The sequence below is a fragment of the Anomaloglossus baeobatrachus genome, chromosome 1 (assembly GCF_048569485.1).
Source record: "Anomaloglossus baeobatrachus isolate aAnoBae1 chromosome 1, aAnoBae1.hap1, whole genome shotgun sequence".
In the NCBI taxonomy this organism is placed as follows: domain Eukaryota; kingdom Metazoa; phylum Chordata; class Amphibia; order Anura; family Aromobatidae; genus Anomaloglossus; species Anomaloglossus baeobatrachus.
In genome coordinates, this window is record NC_134353.1 from 708,668,406 (window position 1) to 708,689,444 (window position 21,039).

Sequence of the window (21,039 nt, forward strand, 5' to 3'; positions counted from 1 at the left end):
GCCGCTTAGTGACGCCGCACGAACTGCCCCCTTAGAAAGGAGGCGGTTCGCCGGCCACAGCGACGTTGCTAGGCAGGTAAGTATGTGTGACGGGTGTAAGCGATGTTGTGCGCCACGAGCAGCCCGTAACGCACAACTGACGGGGGCGGGTACGCTCGCTAGCGATATTGATAGTGATATCGCTGCGTGTAAAGTGCCCTTATGACTAGTAATTCTGCTGTTATGTAGTCCTCCATATTCATATACTCTGTATATCCCCACACCACCGATTGTCAGCTTTCTGCCTATGCACAGTATACACAGAAACTTTCCAATTAATGGTGTGGGCAGGTTTATACAGAGCTCAGCATTTAGAGAACTGGTAGATCTGCATGACATAAAACATGGGTTTTAACAAAATGACTGCATAATAAGCAATATATTGCTGGAATCAGGGTCTCTTCTCAGAAGGGGCAACAAAAATCTGGGGACAATCTCCTTTAAAAGGGTTATTGCCAACGAGGATATACAATAAATATCCAAAGGACATGCTAGAACAGTCTAAAGAATTCAAAACTTGGAGACATGGGTTCCCTACTCCGCTAAAGAAGGCAGATACCGGCTGCTACATTTGGGTGGAGGAAGAAATGGAGAGTTAGATATGCATGCGTGCGGGTCTCGGAATCAATTTCTATATAACTTAGGTCCCATTCAGATGACTGTAATTTTTTTCTATATGAACTTGGATCAAAAACGAATATGTCTTTGGATTTTTTTGCGCAGACACGTGGTCTACAAATAAACATAGACATGTGAGCAACCTGATAAATTATATTGGTTACACGTTCTCGCCATGAAAATCACAGCTAGAATACATACGTGAAAAACAAACACCTGAATGAGGCCTGATGTTAAAGGCTGAATACATTCCACATAAAAGGTGGAGGTCACAGAGGAGGAAATGTGCAAAATTGGGAGAACCCCTTTAAAAGGGTTCTTCAGTAGGATTACAAAAATGTGACTGCAAACTGCCAACACCCCCCCCCCCTCCCCTTCACACCCGTCTCACCTATCCATGGTTTGTCTCCAGTTCAGTAAAGAAGGTTTAGTTGTAATATCAAACAAAACCAATGGACAAGTGTGATACTGGTTGGAAGAAGAAGGGAATTTTGTTTACTTACCGTAAATTCCTTTTCTTCTAGCTCCAATTGGGAGACCCAGACAATTGGGTGTATAGCTTCTGCCTCCGGAGGCCACACAAAGTATTACACTTAAAAGTGTAAAGCCCCTCCCCTTCTGCCTATACACCCCCCCGTGCATCACGGGCTCCTCAGTTTTGGTGCAAAAGCAGGAAGGAGGAAACTTATAAATTGGTCTAAAGTAAATTCAATCCGAAGGAAGTTCGGAGAACTGAAAACCATTCAACATGAACAACATGTGTACACAAAGAACAACAGCCCGAAGGGAACAGGGGCGGGTGCTGGGTCTCCCAATTGGAGCTAGAAGAAAAGGAATTTACGGTAAGTAAACAAAATTCCCTTCTTCTTTGTCGCTCCATTGGGAGACCCAGAAAATTGGGACGTCCAAAAGCAGTCCCTGGGTGGGTAAAATAATACCTCGTAATAGAGCCGTAAAACTGCCCCTTCCTACAGGTGGGCAACCGCCGCCTGAAGGACTCGCCTACCTAGGCTGGCATCTGCCGAGGCATAGGTATGCACCTGATAGTGTTTCGTGAAAGTGTGCAGGCTCGACCAGGTAGCCGCCTGACACACCTGCTGAGCCGTAGCCTGGTGCCGCAAAGCCCAGGACGCACCCACGGCTCTGGTAGAATGGGCCTTCAGCCCTGAGGGAACCGGAAGCCCAGAAGAACGGTAGGCTTCGAGAATTGGTTCCTTGATCCACCGAGCCAGGGTTGATTTGGAAGCCTGTGACCCTTTACGCTGGCCAGCGACAAGGACAAAGAGTGCATCCGAGCGGCGCAGGGGCGCCGTACGAGAAATGTAGAGTCTGAGTGCTCTCACCAGATCTAACAAGTGCAAATCCTTTTCACATTGGTGAACTGGATGAGGACAAAAAGAAGGTAAGGAGATATCCTGATTGAGATGAAAGGGAGATACCACCTTAGGGAGAAATTCCGGAACCGGACGCAGAACCACCTTGTCCTGGTGAAACACCAGGAAACGGGATTTGCATGACAGCGCTGCTAGCTCAGACACTCTCCGAAGTGATGTGACTGCTACTAGGAAGACCACTTTCTGCGAAAGGCGTGAAAGAGAAATATCCTTCATTGGCTCGAAAGGTGGTTTCTGAAGAGCCATCAGCACCCTGTTCAGATCCCAGGGTTCTAACGGACGCTTGTAAGGAGGGACTATGTGACAAACCCCCTGCAGGAACGTGCGTACCTGTGGAAGTCTGGCTAGGCGCTTCTGAAAAAACACAGAGAGCGCTGAGACTTGTCCCTTAAGGGAGCCGAGCGACAAACCCTTTTCCAATCCGGATTGAAGGAAGGAAAGAAAAGTGGGCAAGGCAAATGGCCAGGGAGTAAAACCCTGATCAGAGCACCAGGATAAGAATATCCTCCACGTCCTGTGGTAGATCTTGGCGGACGTTGGTTTCCTGGCCTGTCTCATAGTGGCAATGACCTCTTGAGATAACCCTGAAGACGCTAGGATCCAGGACTCAATAGCCACACAGTCAGGTTGAGGGCCGCAGAATTCAGATGGAAAAACGGCCCTTGAGACAGCAAGTCTGGTCGGTCTGGTAGTGCCCACGGTTGGCCCACCGTGAGATGCCACAGATCCGGGTACCACGACCTCCTCGGCCAGTCTGGAGCGACGAGGATGGCACGGCGGCAGTCGGACCTGATCTTGCGTAACACTCTGGGCAGCAGTGCCAGAGGAGGAAACACATAAGGCAGTTGAAACTGCGACCAATCCTGAACTAATGCGTCTGCCGCCAGAGCTCTGTGATCTTGAGACCGTGCCATGAATGCCGGGACCTTGTTGTTGTGCCGGGACGCCATTAGGTCGACGTCCGGCATCCCCCAGCGGCAACAGATCTCTTGAAACACGTCCGGGTGAAGGGACCATTCCCCTGCGTCCATGCCCTGGCGACTGAGAAAGTCTGCTTCCCAGTTTTCTACGCCCGGGATGTGAACTGCGGATATGGTGGAGGCTGTGGCTTCCACCCACAGCAGAATCCGCCGGACTTCCTGGAAGGCTTGCCGACTGCGTGTTCCGCCTTGGTGATTGATGTATGCCACCGCGGTGGAGTTGTCCGACTGAATTCGAATCTGCTTGCCTTCCAGCCACGGCTGGAACGCCTTTAGGGCAAGATACACTGCCCTTATCTCCAGAACATTGATCTGAAGGGAGGACTCTGGCTGAGTCCAGGTACCCTGAGCCCTGTGGTGGAGAAAGACCGCTCCCCACCCTGACAGACTCGCGTCCGTCGTGACCACCGCCCAGGATGGGGGTAGGAAGGATTTCCCCTTCGACAATGAAGTGGGAAGAAGCCACCATCGAAGGGAGGCTTTGGCTGCCTGAGAAAGGGAGACGTTCCTGTCGAGGGACGTCGACTTCCTGTCCCATTTGCGGAGAATGTCCCATTGAAGTGGACGCAGATGAAACTGCGCAAAAGGAACCGCCTCCATTGCTGCCACCATCTTCCCTAGGAAGTGCATGAGGCGCCTCAAGGGGTGTGACTGGCCTTGAAGGAGAGATTGCACCCCTGTCTGTAGTGAACGTTGTTTGTCCAGCGGAAGTTTCACTATCGCTGAGAGAGTATGAAACTCCATGCCAAGATATGTCAGTGATTGGGCCGGTGTCAGATTTGACTTTGGGAAATTGATGATCCACCCGAATCTCTGGAGAGTCTCCAGAGCAATGTTCAGGCTGTGTTGGCATGCCACTCGAGAGGGTGCCTTGACAAGCAGATCGTCTAAGTAAGGGATCACCGAGTGTCCCTGAGAGTGTAGGACTGCTACCACTGATGCCATGACCTTGGTGAAAACCCGTGGGGCTGTCGCCAGGCCGAAAGGCAGTGCCACGAACAGAAGGTGTTCGTCCCCTATGGCGAAACGCAGGAAGCGCTGATGCTCTGGTGCAATCGGTACGTGGAGATAAGCATCTTTGATGTCGATTGATGCTAGGAAATCTCCTTGGGACATTGAGGCGATGACGGAGCGGAGCGATTCCATCCGGAACCGCCTGGTTTTTACGTGTTTGTTGAGCAGTTTTAGGTCCAGAACAGGACGGAAAGATCCGTCCTTTTTTGGCACCACAAACAAGTTGGAGTAAAAACCGTGACCCTGTTGCTGAAGAGGAACAGGGATCACCACTCCTTCTGCCTTCAGAGTGCTCACCGTCTGAAGAAGAGCATCGGCTCGCTCGGGGGGCGTAGATGTTCTGAAGAATCGAGTCAGAGGACGAGAGCTGAACTCTATCCTGTAACCGTGAGACAGAATGTCTCTCACCCAACGGTCTTGTACCTGTGGCAGCCAGGCGTCGCAAAAGCGGGAGAGCCTGCCACCGACCGAGGATGTGGTTTGAAGAGGCCGAGAGTCATGAGGAGGCCGCTTTGGGAGCGGTTCCTCCGGCGGTCTTTATAGGGCGTGACTTAGACCGCCATGAATCGGAGTTCCTCTGACCCTTCTGTGGCCTGTTGGACGAGGAGAATTGAGACCTGCCCGCGGGCCGAAAGGACCGAAACCTCGATTGTACCTTCCGTTGTTGAGGTCTGTTTGGTTTGGACTGGGGTAAGGATGAGTCCTTTCCCTTGGACTGTTTAATGATTTCATCCAATCGCTCACCAAACAGGCGGTCGCCAGAAAATGGCAAACCGGTTAAGAACTTTTTGGACGCAGAGTCTGCCTTCCATTCACGTAGCCACATGGCCCTGCGGACTGCCACCGAATTGGCGGATGCTACCGCCGTACGGCTCGCAGAGTCCAGGATAGCATTAATGGCGTAGGACGCAAACGCCGACGCCTGAGAGGTTAAGGACACCACCTGCGGAGCCGAGGCACGTGTGACTGCATTAATCTGCGAGTGACAAGCTGCGATAGCTTGGAGTGCCCATACGGCTGCGAATGCCGGAGCAAAGGACGCGCCGATAGCTTCATAGATGGATTTCAACCAGAGCTCCATCTGTCTGTCAGTGGCATCTTTGAGTGAAGCCCCATCTTCCACTGCAACTATGGATCTAGCCGCCAGTCTGGAGACTGGAGGATCCACCTTGGGACACTGAGCCCAACCCTTGACAACGTCAGGGGGGAAGGGATAACGTGTGTCCTTAAGGCGCTTAGAAAAACGCTTATCTGGACAAGCTCGGTGTTTCTGGACTGCCTCTCTGAAGTCGGAGTGATCCAGAAAAGTACTAATTGTACGCTTGGGAAACCTAAAACGGAATTTCTCCTGCTGAGAAGCTGACTCCTCAATTGGAGGAGCTGGGGGAGAAAGATCCAACACCTGATTGATGGACGCTATAAGGTCATTCACTATGGCGTCTCCTTCAGGTGTATCTAGGTTGAGAGCGGCCTCAGGATCAGAATCCTGATCTGCCACCTCCGCTTCATCCTCTAGAGAGTCCTCCTGCTGAGACCCTGAGCAGTGTGATGAAGTCGAGGGATGCTCCCAGCGAGCCCGCTTAGGCGGTCTGGGACTGCGGTCCGTGTCGGAGACCTCCCTGTGGGACCTATGAGTCACCCCAGGAGCACTTTGCTGCTCCAACCGAGGGGGGCCTGGGGTCAATGATTCAACAGTGACCGGGGCCTGTGTTACCGGTCTGGACTGCAAGGCTTCTAGTATCTTAGCAGACCATTTATCCATAGACTCAGCAAGTTTGTCAGCAAATACTGCAAACTCCGTCCCTGTCACCTGGACAGTAGTAGCAGGTGGTTCCACCTGGGTCACCAGTGGCAGGGGCTCCGGCTGAGTAAGTGCCACAGGGGCCGAGCATTGCACACAATGAGGGTAGGTGGAACCTGCCGGTAGCATAGCCGCACATGAGGTACAGGTTGCAAAGTAAGCCTGTGCTTTGGCACCCTTGCTTTTTGCGGACGACATGCTGTTGTCTCCTCTGAGTACAATCCGGGAGGGTATATAGCCAAAAATCCACAGTGCGACAGTACAGAGAAAATGTATATCATATAAGCATATATATAAATACACTTCGGCACCCAGGGGGGCCAGCACCTAGTAACAGGTGCGGCTTACCGACCGCCCAAAGCGGTTGTGTGACCACCAGATTCCCTGCCTGGGCCTCCCAGAGCCGTGTTGTCTCTCCTCTCCAGCTTCAGAAGTGCTGACAGGAATGGCTGCCGGCGTTCTGTGGGGAGGAGGGGGCCGTGGGCGTGCCCTAGAAAGTGCGGGAATCTGGTGCCCCACGGTGCTGAGTGAGGGGGGAGGAGGATACAAAGTATGCTCCAGCCCTCAGCGCTGACGTCCAGTGCAGCGTCCCTCCCTTCCCCTGACTGGCAGGCCCGGGGGCGGGAGTAAGCGGTACTAGGCCGCAGAAGCCGGGGACTAAAGTTATAAGCGCGGCCGGCAAACAAGCGCGGCCAGCGCGGTAGTCCCCGGCGCACTAACACACCCAGCAGTGCTGCAGCGTGTATGACACAAGCGCTCCATGCGCCGTCCCCAAGGGGACACAGAGTACCTCACAGTAGCAGGGCCTTGTCCCTGACGATACCCGGCTCCTGTCCAGCAGATTCCCCAGGGGCTGCGGAGGGAGCACGGTCCCAGTGCCTGGAGACCAATTAGGATCCCACTTCACCCAGAGCCCTTAAGGGATGGGGAAGGAAACCAGCATGTGGCTCCTGCCTATGTACCCGCAATGGGTACCTCAACCTTAACAGCACCGTCGACCAGAGTGGGGTGAGAAGGGAGCATGCCGGGGGCCCTGTTATGGGCCCTCTTTTCTTCCATCCGATATAGTCAGCAGCTGCTGCTGACTAAATTGTGGAGCTATGCGTGCATGTGTGCCTCCTTCGCACAAAGCATAAAAACTGAGGAGCCCGTGATGCACGGGGGGGTGTATAGGCAGAAGGGGAGGGGCTTTACACTTTTAAGTGTAATACTTTGTGTGGCCTCCGGAGGCAGAAGCTATACACCCAATTGTCTGGGTCTCCCAATGGAGCGACAAAGAAATTCTAGTTTACGAGGAGTTGTTTATTATTCACAATATGTGTTTGGGCACAAGGCAGAGGTCAGAAGGGAAAGGGCAGAATATGACTTTTGGATCAATTTGGCTGGAATAGTGCTGATGCCATGTTGCATTTTATAGAGACAGTAAGGTTCTAGTGCAACTGCATAGGATAATGTTATTAGTGTCTTACCTGAAGGCTCTTCCTTCCAGGCTTTGTGCAGCATGCCGAGGAAGAATGATGCTATTTCTTGTAACAAGCTAACAAGGTTCTGTAGGAGACAATGCCAGCTGGTGGCCTGATCAGCTTGTAAGATGGACTGTGACATTGAAGAATCATCCAAAAGGCATAGCCTCAGAGCACAAAGAACACCTAAATGGTTGAAGCAAGAGAAATAAAGATCTGAATGGCTTCTCCATGACTGACATGCAATATGTTCTCAAGCGATACAGTGCTTGACATACAGCAGACCAATCTTACAGCAATTTATAAATTTCTACACATTATATGCAGCACACACAACATTGTCGATTGTAAATGACTTAATTGGTGGAGGAAGGTTGAACTAGATGGACCTAGGTCTTTTTTCATCTTATGTAACTATGTAAACTATGTAAAGGTGGTGACTGGCTTTGAGCTCCAGGACATAGAGGGCTTCATGATTCTTCTAGAGTCCCTGAACAGTGGACTTCCATTAGACAGCTCACCTAAAAAGACTGGTGTCTGTTCTTTTGATCTGGCATTAAAAAGTGAGAAAAAGACGTAGGAGGGGAGAGACCTACCACCAGACCAGAGAATGCCTGATGCCGGGTGAAAGGGGAAATGGATAACTCAGGGAGAATAGTCTTGTCCCAATGAAGAGGAGGGCAATGGGCATGGTAAGGAAATTGAGCAAAGGGTACTGTCTCGGTGGCAGTAACCATCTTGCCTAGGATACTCATACAGAATCGGAGGGAAATGGCAAGGCACGCATCAAGGAACAAATGCAGTTTAAAGGAGTAGACATATTGTCATCTGGAAAGAAAACTTTTGCCTGGACCAAGTTGAACAACATCACCAAAAAGACGACATGTTGAGCAGGAATCAGAGAGGTCGCCGATTCGTTGACAATCTAGCTGAACTGGGAAAGTTTGTGCAGGGTGACCTGCAGACTCTGGAGGTTGGCTGAATAGGAGGGAGCCTAGATAGGAATGTTGTTCAGGTAGGGGAAAACCTCAGTTCCCTTAGCACAAAAGGGCCATGATGGCGCCCCTGACCTTCATGCATATCTTTCAGCTGTAGTGAGCCTGAAGTAAAGAGCTAAAACTGGAAATGATCGTTATGGACTACGAAAAGAACAAAAAGATCTGGAAAGCTAGAAAAGATGCATGGAAAGTGGATATAGGCATCTGACTGTCCACAGAGGACAGAAATTCTCTGGCTTCCATGAACGCTATAAAGGAAGAAAGAAAATCAATCCTGAAGTGGTGTAGTCATTTGTTAAACAGCTTCAGGTCCAAGGTGGGCAGAACTGAGATGACCCACTTGTAATCAAATGGCAGTATCCAGCACGGAAGGAAGGCACTCTCAAGGTAAGATATCCATGTGATTTATTCAATTTGTGTAAAATTCATACAGGGTATGAACAGACAGTCCCTAGACAGGGGACAAAAAATGCGACTTGTGACACGTTTCAATTCTTTTACACGGTCTTAGTCACGTCTAGCCGAGGGGTCCTTTAGATAGGCCGCGTCTGATAGCTGAAAGACTGGAGATCCAGAGTTAGGAGAGAACCAAGTAATGATGAGAACAGTTACCGTGTTTCCCCGAAAGTAGGACCCCCCCGAAAGTAAGGCAGGGTGGGGGTTTCGGGGGGGTCCGCCAATGTAGGGCACCCCCCGATTGTAAGGCAGGGTAGCGGGGGGGCCCGGGGAATGTAAGGCCGCCTATGGGTGGGGTCACTGGGGACAGTATGGCCGCATATGGGTGGGGTCCCTGGGGAAAGTACAGGAACTTACCGCTGCCGCTGTTCCCTCGCTCCATCAACGCCCTTCCTGCTCGATGCTGATTGGCCGATCAGCCTGTTCGTCACAGGCTCCCTGCTGGCCATCAGCTCGAGCTGTGATTGGCCAGTCAGCCGGCTCGCAGCTGATTGGCCGAATCAGCCGCGACGTCACCGCCTGCAGGCTCGCTCCGATTGGTCCAGCGTCCCCGGCATCCGAATCGTCAGCCCGGCACCGCAGAGGAGATCGAAACAGAAGGAAAGTAACGGTAAGTTCCGAAACTCTCTCTCTGTGTGTGTGTGTGTGTGTGTGTGTGTACGGTATGTGTACGGTATGTGTATGGGTGCCGTATGGGGCTGTATGTGTCAGTGTGTGTGTGTACGGTACCGGTACGATATGTGTGTGGGTGCCGTGAGGGGCTGTACCGGTACCGTATGTGTCAGTGTGTGTGGTGGCAGAGTGGGGGGCAGAACCACTGTATGGGGAGGCTGCAGGGGGGAGGATGGGGTGGATGCCGGACTCTCAAACAATGGGGAGGCTGCAGGGGGGAGGATGGGGTGGATGCCGGACTCTCAAACAATGGGGAGGCTGCAGGGGGGAGGATGGGGTGGATGCCGGACTGTGAAACAATGGGGAGGCTGCAGGGGGGAGGATGGGGTGGATGCCGGACTGTGAAACAATGGGGAGGCTGCAGGGGATGTTGTTGAAAATTGTTTTTTTTTTCCAATGTAAGGCCTCCCCCGCAAGTAAGGCAGGGTGGGACTTTTGGGGGTAAAATTAATGTAAGACAGGGCCTTACTTTCGGGGAAACACGGTAGAAACGAATGCAAAATTTTCCATACAAACTTGAGTAGCCGATAGGTCTTACTCACTCAGGGTAATTAGATAGTTCCCAGGGTAGGTAAACACTCCATAGTTATGGCCATGGTCTGGACACATTGGCCGGATAAGATACTGATAAAGACAAAAGGCCTATGGAGGAAAGGGGCACACTCTCATAGCAGACTGAAAGGGGCTCCTGAGCCAGAGGATGTGTCAAGATGGGGTGGTACATTAATGAGAAAAAAAAAATGAACTTTTATGAATTTACCAAATGGCTGCAATGAAACAAAGAGTGAAAAATTTAAAGGGGTCTGAATACTTTCCGTACCCCATTGTAACTCGTCATTCTAAATGTGACAATATAAATTAGATTTACACAAAAAAGGCAATTTTAGTAGGAAAAACTTTTTTTTTTTCAACAATAACTTCTGTAATTTTTTTTTTTTACTTTTTATCTTAAGCGGGCTTTACACACTGCGATATCGATCCCGATATCGCTAGTGTGGGTACCCGCCCCCATCTGTTGTGCGACACGGGCAAATCGCTGCCCGTGCCGCACAACATTGCCCAGACCCGTCACACATACTTACCTGCCCGGCGACGTCGCTGTGACCGGCGAACCGCCTCCTTTCTAAGTGGGCGGTCCGTGCGGCGTCACAGCGACGTCACTGAACCACCGCCCAATAGAAGCGGAGGGGCGGAGATGAGCGGGACGTAACATCCCGCCCACCTCCTTCCTTCCACATGGAGCGATGTGTGCTGCTGCAGGAATGAGGAACAACCTCATTACTGCTGCAGTAATGATTTTTGAGAATGGACCCCCATGTCACCGATGAGCGATTTTGCACGTTTTTGCAACGATGCAAAATCGCTCATCGGTGTCACACGCAACGGCATCGCTAATGCGGCCGGATGTGCGTCACCAATTCCGTGACCCCAACGAGTTCGCATTAGCGATGTCGTAGCGTGTAAAGCCCCCTTTAGTCTCACTATGGGACTAGATCTTTCAATTGTATGATTGCTAATCTAATATACCACAACACCTAGTTACGGCAGTGCATTAGATCTGTGAGTTTAGAATTACTGGAGGACAGTTCTATTAGAACCTGATTATGGCATGGCAAAACAGAGGACCATAAATGGCAGACCTAGAGAGAATAGGCATACCGTGATGAGTGAAAAAGGGAGCCCTCTCCCAAACATATAGATGCCAAGATTGCTACTGACTGTGGCATCTAGGGGGTTAAACAGTCACGGTCGGTATGAATAGAGCGGCTCAGCACCCAGTGTGCTCCATCTGTGCTTTATACAAGTATGTAGCTGTTTGGGAACCACTTGCCCATTGCGCTGTACATGTACAATGGATAGTGGGAAGTTGACAAAGTCTACATACACTAAAACCAATGACTCTGTAGTGTTATTAATATATATACAGTATCTGTAAGCAATAAAAGTTATTTCCACAAACCCACCAGTAGATTTTCTTCACTAACAGGACGCTTACCATGGATGGGCTTCTTGCTAGCTGCCTGCAGGAGGTTTTCCTGTGCACAACAATAATGATCCTTAAGCACTTTGGTAAGAAAGGTAATAAGTCCTAGTGCAGACAGGGGTACATCGTCATCCAAGTACAAATCATCATTTGGCCTTGATTAAGGAACAAAATAAAATATAAAAAGGGTAACAAACACATTGCTAATAAAAGGTTCTCAAACTTTGTCAAATATTGCACAATCCACCAACAGTATTTTTCGGACTATAAGGTGCACTTTGCACACTGCGACATCGCAGGTGCGATGTCGGTGGGGTCAAATTGAAAGTGACGCACATCCGGCATCGCATGCGACATCGCAGTGTGTAAAGCCTAGATGATACGATTAACGAGCGTAAAAGCGTCGTAATCGTATCATCGGTGTAGCGTCGGCGTAATTCATAATTACACTGACGCGATGGTCCGATGTTGTTCCTCGCTCCTGCGGCAGCACACATCGCTGTGTGTGAAGCCGCAGGAGCGAGGAACATCTCCTACCGGCGTCACCGCGGCTTCCGTAGGTTATGCGGAAGGAAGGAGGTGGGCAGGATGTTTACATCCTTCTCATCTCCGCCCCTCCGCTCCGATTGGCCGCCTGCCGTGTGACGTCGCAGTGACGCCGCACGACCCGCCCCCTTAACAAGGAGGCGGGTCGCCTGCCACAGGGACGTCGCACGGCAGGTGAGTGTGTGTGTGAAGCTGGAGTAGCGATAATTTTCGCTACGCCAGCTATCACCACATATCGCTGCTGCGACGGGGGCGGGGACTATCGCACTCGGCATTGCAGCATCGGCCTGCGATGTCGCAGTGTGCAAAGTGCCCCTAAGAGGCGCCGGACTATAAGTCACACCCTGGTTTTAGAGGAGGAAAATAGGAAAATAAAATTTTAAGCAGAAAATGTGGTCATGACACACTGTTATGGGGCAAGGATCTGCTGCTGACAATGTTATGGGGGTAATGTCCCCAAATTCTCTACTAAGGTACCCCATCCTGGTAATGATCCTCCTGCCTTGTATATGATCCCCATTCTTGTATATATGTCCCTCATCCTGATAAATACCCCCATCCTGGTATAGCCCCCATCCTGTTATATACCCCATCCTGATAAATACCCCTATCCTGCAATATACCCCCATCCTGCTGTATACCCCCATCCTGCTGTATACCCCCATCCTGCTGTATTGCCCATCCTGCTCATAATATACTATCCTGCTATATACCCCCATCCTGCTCATAATATACCCCCATCCTGCTATATACCCCCATCCTGCTCATAATATACCCCCATCCTGCTATATACCCCCATCCTGCTCATAATATACCCCCATCCTGCTCATAATATACCCCCATCCTGCTCATAATATACCCCCATCCTGCTCATATACCCCCATCCTGGTATATGACCTCATCCTGCTATATGGCCTGCATCCTGTGGCACAGGAAAAAAAGAAACGTTTATACTCACCTTTCCTCACTCCCTGCAGCATCGATCATCTTCCTCTCTGTGTCAGCAGCAGCGCCGCTGACCTGTGTGGAGCCGTTCCCCTGCAGCATCACGATGTCCTTCTGTCTGTCAGCTGACCTGTGTGGAGACTAGCGGTGCGCACAGCAATGACGTTATTGCTGTGCTCACCGTTCTCTACACAGATCAGCTGGCCGGCAGACAGGAGGACATCGCGATGCTGCAGGGGAACGGTGATGGGTGAGTATACCATACTTATTCACTGTCCCCCCGGCAAGATGATGTGCGGGGGGGGGGCAGTGAATATAGCCGCACATGATCACTCTAGGGTGTAGTTGCCAGAGGTGATCAAGCGGGCCGACTCTTTACTATGCGCGCACCCCCCACCCATCATCCTGCCCACCTGTCAGCGTCGGCTTCAGCGCTGAGAGACGATGGGCGGGAGGATAGGCGTGCATATGAAATGAGCGGGCCCACGTGGTCACAGCAGGCGCTGCTACAGCCTGCTCGTGCCGCTGCAGACCCGCTCCACCGCAGCATCCTCATTCCCCGCAGCCCTACATTCAGACTATTTAAGCAAGCATTGTTGACCTTAGGGAGATCAACATATCCACTGCGGAGACACCATCACGTGTTTCTCAACGCAGTGATTCTAGATCATTGCCCCCTGGGAAGTATGCAAATAAGAAAGCCGCGGAGACACCATCACGTGTTTCTCAACGCTGGCAGGAAACTAGCCAGGTCTTTCACCGGGAAGGAACAACCACGGGAAGGGCAGTCTCCAGTCAAGGAGACCACCTATACCAAACATGGTATCCATCCACAGACAGCCGTTTCGGGGTATTTGCCCCTCATCAGTGTGGAGTAGGAATCTGGCTAGTGGGGGCAATGCCTAGTAAAACACTACTTAAGCAAGCATTGTTGACCTTAGGGAGATCAACATATCCACTGCGGAGACACCATCACGTGTTTCTCAACGCAGTGATTCTAGATCATTGCCCCCTGGGAAGTATGCAAATAAGAAAGCCGCGGAGACACCATCACGTGTTTCTCAACGCTGGCAGGAAACTAGCCAGGTCTTTCACCGGGAAGGAACAACCATGGGAAGGGCAGTCTCCAGTCAAGGAGACCACCTATACCAAACATGGTATCCATCCACAGACAGCCGTTTCGGGGTATTTGCTCCTCATCAGTGTGGAGTAGGATTTGCATACTTCCCAGGGGGCAATGATCTAGAATCACTGCGTTGAGAAACACGTGATGGTGTCTCCGCAGTGGATATGTTGATCTCCCTAAGGTCAACAATGCTTGCTTAAGTAGTCTTTTACTAGGCATTGCCCCCACTAGCCAGATTCCTACTCCACACTGATGAGGGGCAAATACCCCGAAACGGCTGTCTGTGGATGGATACCATGTTTGGTATAGGTGGTCTCCTTGACTGGAGACTGCCCTTCCCGTGGTTGTTCCTTCCCGGTGAAAGACCTGGCTAGTTTCCTGCCAGCGTTGAGAAACACGTGATGGTGTCTCCGCGGCTTTCTTATTTGCATACTTCCCAGGGGGCAATGATCTAGAATCACTGCGTTGAGAAACACGTGATGGTGTTTCCGCAGTGGATATGTTGATCTCCCTAAGGTCAACAATGCTTGCTTAAGTAGTCTTTTACTAGGCATTGCCCCCACTAGCCAGATTCCTACTCCACACTGATGAGGGGCAAATACCCCGAAACGGCTGTCTGTGGATGGATACCATGTTTGGTATAGGTGGTCTCCTTGACTGGAGACTGCCCTTCCCGTGGTTGTTCCTTCCCGGTGAAAGACCTGGCTAGTTTCCTGCCAGCGTTGAGAAACACGTGATGGTGTCTCCGCGGCTTTCTTACTTACATTCAGACTATAAGACGCACCCCCCACTTTCCCCCAACATTTGGGGGAAAAAAAGTGCGTCTTAAGGCCGCTTTACACGCGTGGGTACCCCCATCTGTTGTGCGACATGGGCAAATTGCTGCCCGTGCCGCACAACATCGCCCAGACCCGTCACACTATTTACCTGCCCGGCGACGTCGCTGTGACTGGCGAACCGCCTCCTTTCTAAGGGGGCGGTTCGTTCAGCGTCACAGCGACGTCACTGAACCACCGCCCAATAGAAGCGGAGGGGCGGAGATGAGCGGGACGTAACATCCCGCCCACCTCCTTCCTTCCACATGGAGCGATGTGTGCTGCCGCAGGAACGAGGAACAACCTCATTACTGCTGCACCTCCTTCTTTCCGCATTGTGGCCGGGAGGCAGGTAAGGAGAGCTTCCTCGTTCCTGCGGTGTCACACGGAGCGATGTGTGCTGCCGCAGGAACGAGGAACAACCTCGTTACTGCTGCAGTAACGATTTTTGAGAATGGACCCCCATGGCACCGATAAGTGATTTTGCACGTTTTTGCAACGATGCAAAATCGCTCATAGGTGTCACAAGCAACGGCATCGCTAATGCGGCCGGATGTGAGTCACCAATTCCGTGACCCCAATGAGTTCGCATTAGCAATATCGTAGCGTGTAACGCCCCCTTTACAGTCCAAAAAATACGGTATTTTCTTTTTAATTGATCTCTAATAAAAAAAACATCTAGCTCAACAACTGCCCTACTAACTGAAGACTGGCAGCTATGACTATCTATAATAAATAATAGATATGGCTCAAGTCATGAAAGAATGGTTTTGGTAAAAGTTTTCTAAATTTCCCCCAACGCATTTTACACAAACTATTTAGTACAGTACATGGTGGAATTAAATGGAAATCAAATCTAGAATTTTCAGCTAACATTCTGAATACCTGAAATACTACTCAAGAAATATTATTTACTACAACATTCATGTCTGTCTTGGTAAGAGCATTCTAATTGAAGAGAGTTAAGAACAGGGAATCCTGTGAGCCTGCTTTAACAATGACTGTTAGTCTTTAATAAAGGTTGCATTTTCAAGTTGTAAAGAAGGGAATTTTGTTTACTTACCGTAAATTCCTTTTCTTCTAGCTCCTATTGGGAGACCCAGACAATTAGGGCGTATAGCTTCTGCCTCCGGAGGCCACACAAAGTATTACACTTAAAAGTGTAAACCCCTCCCCTCTGCCTATACACCCCCCCGTGCATCACGGGCTCCTCAGTTTTGGTGCAAAAGCAGGAAGGAGGAAACTTATAAATTGGTCTAAGGTAAATTCAATCCGAAGGATGTTCGGAGAACTGAAAACCATGAACCAAGAACAATTCAACATGAACAACATGTGTACACAAAAGAACAACAGCCCGAAGGGAACAGGGGCGGGTGCTGGGTCTCCCAATAGGAGCTAGAAGAAGAAGGGAATTTTGTTACTTACCGTAAATTCCTTTTCTTCTAGCTCTTATTGGGAGACCCAGACGATTGATTGGGGTATAGCTACTGCCTCCGGAGGCCACACAAAGCACTACACTAAAAAGTGCAAGGCCCCTCCCCTTCTGGCTATACCCCCCCGTGGTATCACGGGTTCTCCAGTTTTAGTGCCAAAGCAAGGAGGAAAGCCAATAACTGGTTTAAACAAATTAACTCCGAGTAACATCGGAGAACTGAAAAACCGTTCAACATGAACAACATGTGTACCCGCAAACAACAAAAACATCCCGAAGGACAACAGGGCGGGTGCTGGGTCTCCCAATAAGAGCTAGAAGAAAAGGAATTTACGGTAAGTAACAAAATTCCCTTCTTCTTCAGCGCTCTATTGGGAGACCCAGACGATTGGGACGTCCAAAAGCTGTCCCTGGGTGGGTAAAGAAATACCTCATGTTAGGGCTGCAAAACAGCCCTCCCCTACGGGGGTGTCACTGCCGCCTGCAGGACTCTTCTACCTAAGCTGGCATCCGCCGAAGCATAGGTATGCACCTGATAATGCTTGGTGAAAGTGTGCAGACTGGACCAGGTAGCTGCCTGGTACACTTGTTGAGCCGAAGCCTGGTGTCGTAATGCCCAGGACGCACCCACGGCTCTGGTTGAGTGGGCTTTTAGCCCTGAAGGAACCGGAAGCCCCGCAGAACGGTAGGCCTCTAGAATTGGTTCTTTGATCCATCGAGCCAGGGTGGCTTTAGAAGCCTGCAACCCCTTGCGCGGACCAGCGACAAGGACAAAAAGTGCATCGGAACGGCGCATGGGCGCCGTGCGTGAAATGTAGAGTCTGAGTGCTCTCACCAGATCTAACAAACGTAAGTCCTTTTCATACCGGTGAACCGGATGAGGACAAAAGGAAGGCAAGGATATATCCTGATTAAGATGAAATGAGGATACGACCTTAGGGAGAAACTCCGGAATGGGGCGCAGCACTACCTTGTCCTGGTGGAACACCAGGAAGGGAGCCTTGGATGACAGAGCTGCCAGCTCAGACACTCGCCGAAGCGATGTGATCGCAACGAGAAACACCACCTTCTGTGACAGGCGAGAAAGGAAACTTCCTTCAGAGGCTCGAAAGGCGGCTTCTGGAGAGCAACTAATACCCTGTTGAGATCCCATGGATCTAACGGCCGCTTGTACGGGGGTACGATATGACAGACCCCCTGTAGGAACGTGCGCACCTTAGAAAGACGTGCTAGACGCTTCTGAAAAAACACGGATAGTGCCGAGACTTCCCCCTTAAGGAAGCCGAGCGACAAGCCCTTTTCTAACCCCGATTGCAGGAAGGAAAGAAAAGTAGGCAATGCAAATGGCCAGGGAGACACTCCCTGAGCCGAGCACCAGGTTAAGAAAATCTTCCACGTTCTGTGGTAGATCTTAGCAGAGGTGGACTTCCTAGCCTGTTTCATGGTGGCAACAACCCCTTGGGATAATCCTGAAGACGCTAGGATCCAGGACTCAATGGCCACACAGTCAGGTTCAGGGCCGCAGAATTCCGATGGAAAAACGGCCCTTGGGACAGTAAGTCTGGCCAGCCTGGTAGTGACCACGGTCGGCCGACCGTGAGATGCCACAGATCCGGGTACCACGATCTCCTCGGCCAGTCTGGGGCGACGAGTATGACGCGGCTGCAATCGGATCTGATTTTTTGCGCAGTACTCTGGGCAAGAGTGCCAGAGGTGGAAACACATATGTGAGCCGGAACTGCGACCAATCTTGCACTAAGGCGTCTGCCGCCAGAGCTCTGTGATCGCGCGATCGTGCCATAAATGCCGGGACCTTGTTGTTGTGCCGAGACGCCATTAGGTCGACGTCCGGCACCCCCCAGCGGCGACAGATTTCCTGAAACACGTCCGGGTGAAGGGACCATTCCCCTGCGTCCATACCCTGGCGACTGAGGAAGTCTGCTTCCCAGTTTTCTACGCCCGGGATGTGAACTGCGGATATGGTGGATGCTGTGTCCTCCACCCACATGAGGATTCGCCGGACTTCCTGGAAGGCTTGCCGACTGCGCGTCCCTCCTTGGTGGTTGATGTATGCCACCGCTGTGGAGTTGTCCGACTGGATTCGGATCTGCTCTCTTTCTAGCCACTGCTGGAAAGCTAGTAGGGTAAGATACCCTGCCCCGATTTCCAGAACATTGATCTGAAGGGTGGACTCCTGCTGAGTCCACGTCCCCTGAGCCCTGTGGCGGAGACAAACTGCTCCCCACCCTGACAGACTCGTATCTGTCGTGACCACTGCCCAGGATGGGGGTAGGAAGGATCTTCACTGTGACAATGAGGTGGGAATAAGCCACCATTGCAGAGAGTCCTTGGCCGTCTGGGAAAGGGAGACTTTCCTGTCCAGGCAGGTTGACTGCCCGTCCCATTGGCGGAGAATGTCCCCTTGCAGTTGGCGCAGATGAAACTGCGCAAAGGGAACTGCCTCCATGGCTGCCACCATCTTCCCTAGGAAGTGCATGAGGCGCCTTAAGGGGTGCGACTGGCCTTGAAGGAGAGACTGCACCTCTGTTTGCAGTGAACGCTGCTTGTTCAGCGGAAGCTTCACTATCGCTGATAGAGTGTGAACTCCATGCCGAGATACGTTAGTGATTGAGTCGGTGACCGATTTGACCTTGCCAAATTGATGATCCACCCGAAAGTCTGGAGAGTCTCCAGCGTAACATTCAGGCTGCGTTGTCATGCCTCGAGGGGGGGTGCTTTGACGAGTAGATCGTCCAAGTAAGGGATCACCGGGTGTCCCTGAGAGTGCAAGACTGCTACCACTGCTGCCATGACCTTGGTGAACACCCGTGGGGCTGTCGCCAGACCGAATGGCAGAGCTACGAACTGAAGATGGTCGTCTCCTATCACAAAACGTAGAAAACGTTGGTGCTCCGTAGCAATTGGCACGTGGAGATAGGCATCTTTGAGGTCTGTTGAGGCAAGGAAGTCTCCTCGAGACATTGAGGTAATGACGGATCGGAGGGATTCCATCCGGAACCGCCTGGCGTTCGCATGCTTATTGAGCAGTTTTAGGTCCAGAACAGGACGGAAGGAGCCGTCCTTTTTTGGAGCCACAAAGAGATTGGAGTACAAACCCTCGCCCTCGTTCCTGAGGGGGGACAGGGATCACCACTCCTTCTGCTCTTAGAGCGTCCACCGCCTGCAGCAGGGCATCTGCTCGGTGGGGAGGTGGGGCCGTTCTGAAGAATGGAGTCGGAGGACGAGAACAGAACACTGTCCTGTGCACGTGAGCACAATGTCCGTCACCCACCGGTCTGTGACCTGTGGCAGCTAAATGTCGCCAAAGGCGGGGAAGTCTGCCATCAACCGCGGATGCGGAGAGAGAGAGAGAGCTGAGAGTCATGAGGAGACCGCCTTGGTAGCGGTTCCTCCGGCTGCCTTCCTTGGGCGTGATTGAGCCCGGCCGGAATCTGAGCCCGTCTGAGGTTTTGTAGCCCTTTTGCACGAGGACAATTGGGACCTGCCCGAGCTTGGGAAGGACCGAAACCTCGACTGTACTTTTAGGACAGCATTAATAGGGTAAGTCGCAGTGCAGACATTGCGGAGTTACGGACGCCTCTGCGGTACAGATGTACATGTGCTCAAGGCCAGCTGCGCAAGAACAGCTGAAAAGGTTAGGTTGCCTATACGGCTGTGAATGCCGGAGCAACCGACACGCCGATAGCCTCCTAGACAGATTTCAACCAGAGTCCATCTGTCTGTGAATGGCATCTTTAAGTGAAGCCCCATCTCCAGTGCAACTATGGCTCTAGACGCAAGCCTGGAGATTGGAGAATCCACCCTTGGACCCTGGGTCCAGCGCTTGACCACGTCAGGGGAAAAGGGATAACGTGTATCTTAAAAACGTTTGGAGAAGACGCTTATCTGGTAAGCGTGGTGTTTCTGGACTGCTTCTCTGAAGTCAGCGTGGCCAGAAAAATACTCAATATCCGTTTGAGATACTGAAAAGGGACTTCTCCTGCTGTGAAGCTGACTCCTCCACTGGGGGAGCTGAGGGAGAAAGATCCAACCTTCCATTGATGGACGCTATAGGATCATTCCGTATGGCGTTACCATCCGGTGTATCCGGATTGATAGCGATGTCAGGATCAAAGTCCTGGAGAGCTGCCTTATCATACAGAGAGTCCTCCTGGGACCCCCCCGTTCCAAATGAGGTTGGTCAGGAAGATTGCCCATGGCCTGTCTGGACTGCAAGTCTCTATCTTATGACAATATATCTGTCGAAACTGCAACTCCGTCCCTGTCCTTGGACAGGGATGACAGGTGGTTTCTTTGGCCACGACTAGTAGAGACCCCGGCAGACGAAGTGCTAGAGACCCCGGCAGACGAAGTGCTACAGGGGAGCATGCACACAATGGGACGGTGTCATGAACAGCATCCCATGTAGTAAAAACAGCACTGAAAATCTGTGTTGCTTTTTTGCCGCTGCCGACTAGCCATCTAGAAGTATATAGCCAAGATTGGTGACCGTACAGTGCAATGTATAGCATACAAGCATAAAGTACAAATGAACACTGCAGCACAAGCAATACAAGCAGCATAGAAGCCTGTGCCCTGGCACCTCTGCTCTTCTGCTGCTGTAGACTAGTCATCTAGGGGAATATAGCCCAGAAGAGTGACCATACAGTGCAATGTATAGCATACAAGCACAAGTACAAATGCACACTGCAGCCCATGCAATACAAGCAGCATAGAAAAAAACCTGTGCCCCAGC

General features: G+C 51.3%; 1 protein-coding gene across 1 annotated transcript in view; it reads right to left on the reverse strand.

Moving 5' to 3' along the window:
* Positions 1–21,039, reverse strand: part of LOC142249593 (tRNA (32-2'-O)-methyltransferase regulator THADA-like) — a 150,924-nt gene that overhangs the window by 54,694 nt on the left and 75,191 nt on the right. The window contains exons 16-17 of the mRNA XM_075321304.1: positions 11,432–11,574; positions 7,316–7,495 (exon numbers count right to left, since the gene is read on the reverse strand). Coding sequence (XP_075177419.1) covers positions 7,316–7,495; positions 11,432–11,574 — 323 coding nt within the window. The remainder of the gene's footprint in view (positions 1–7,315; positions 7,496–11,431; positions 11,575–21,039) is intronic.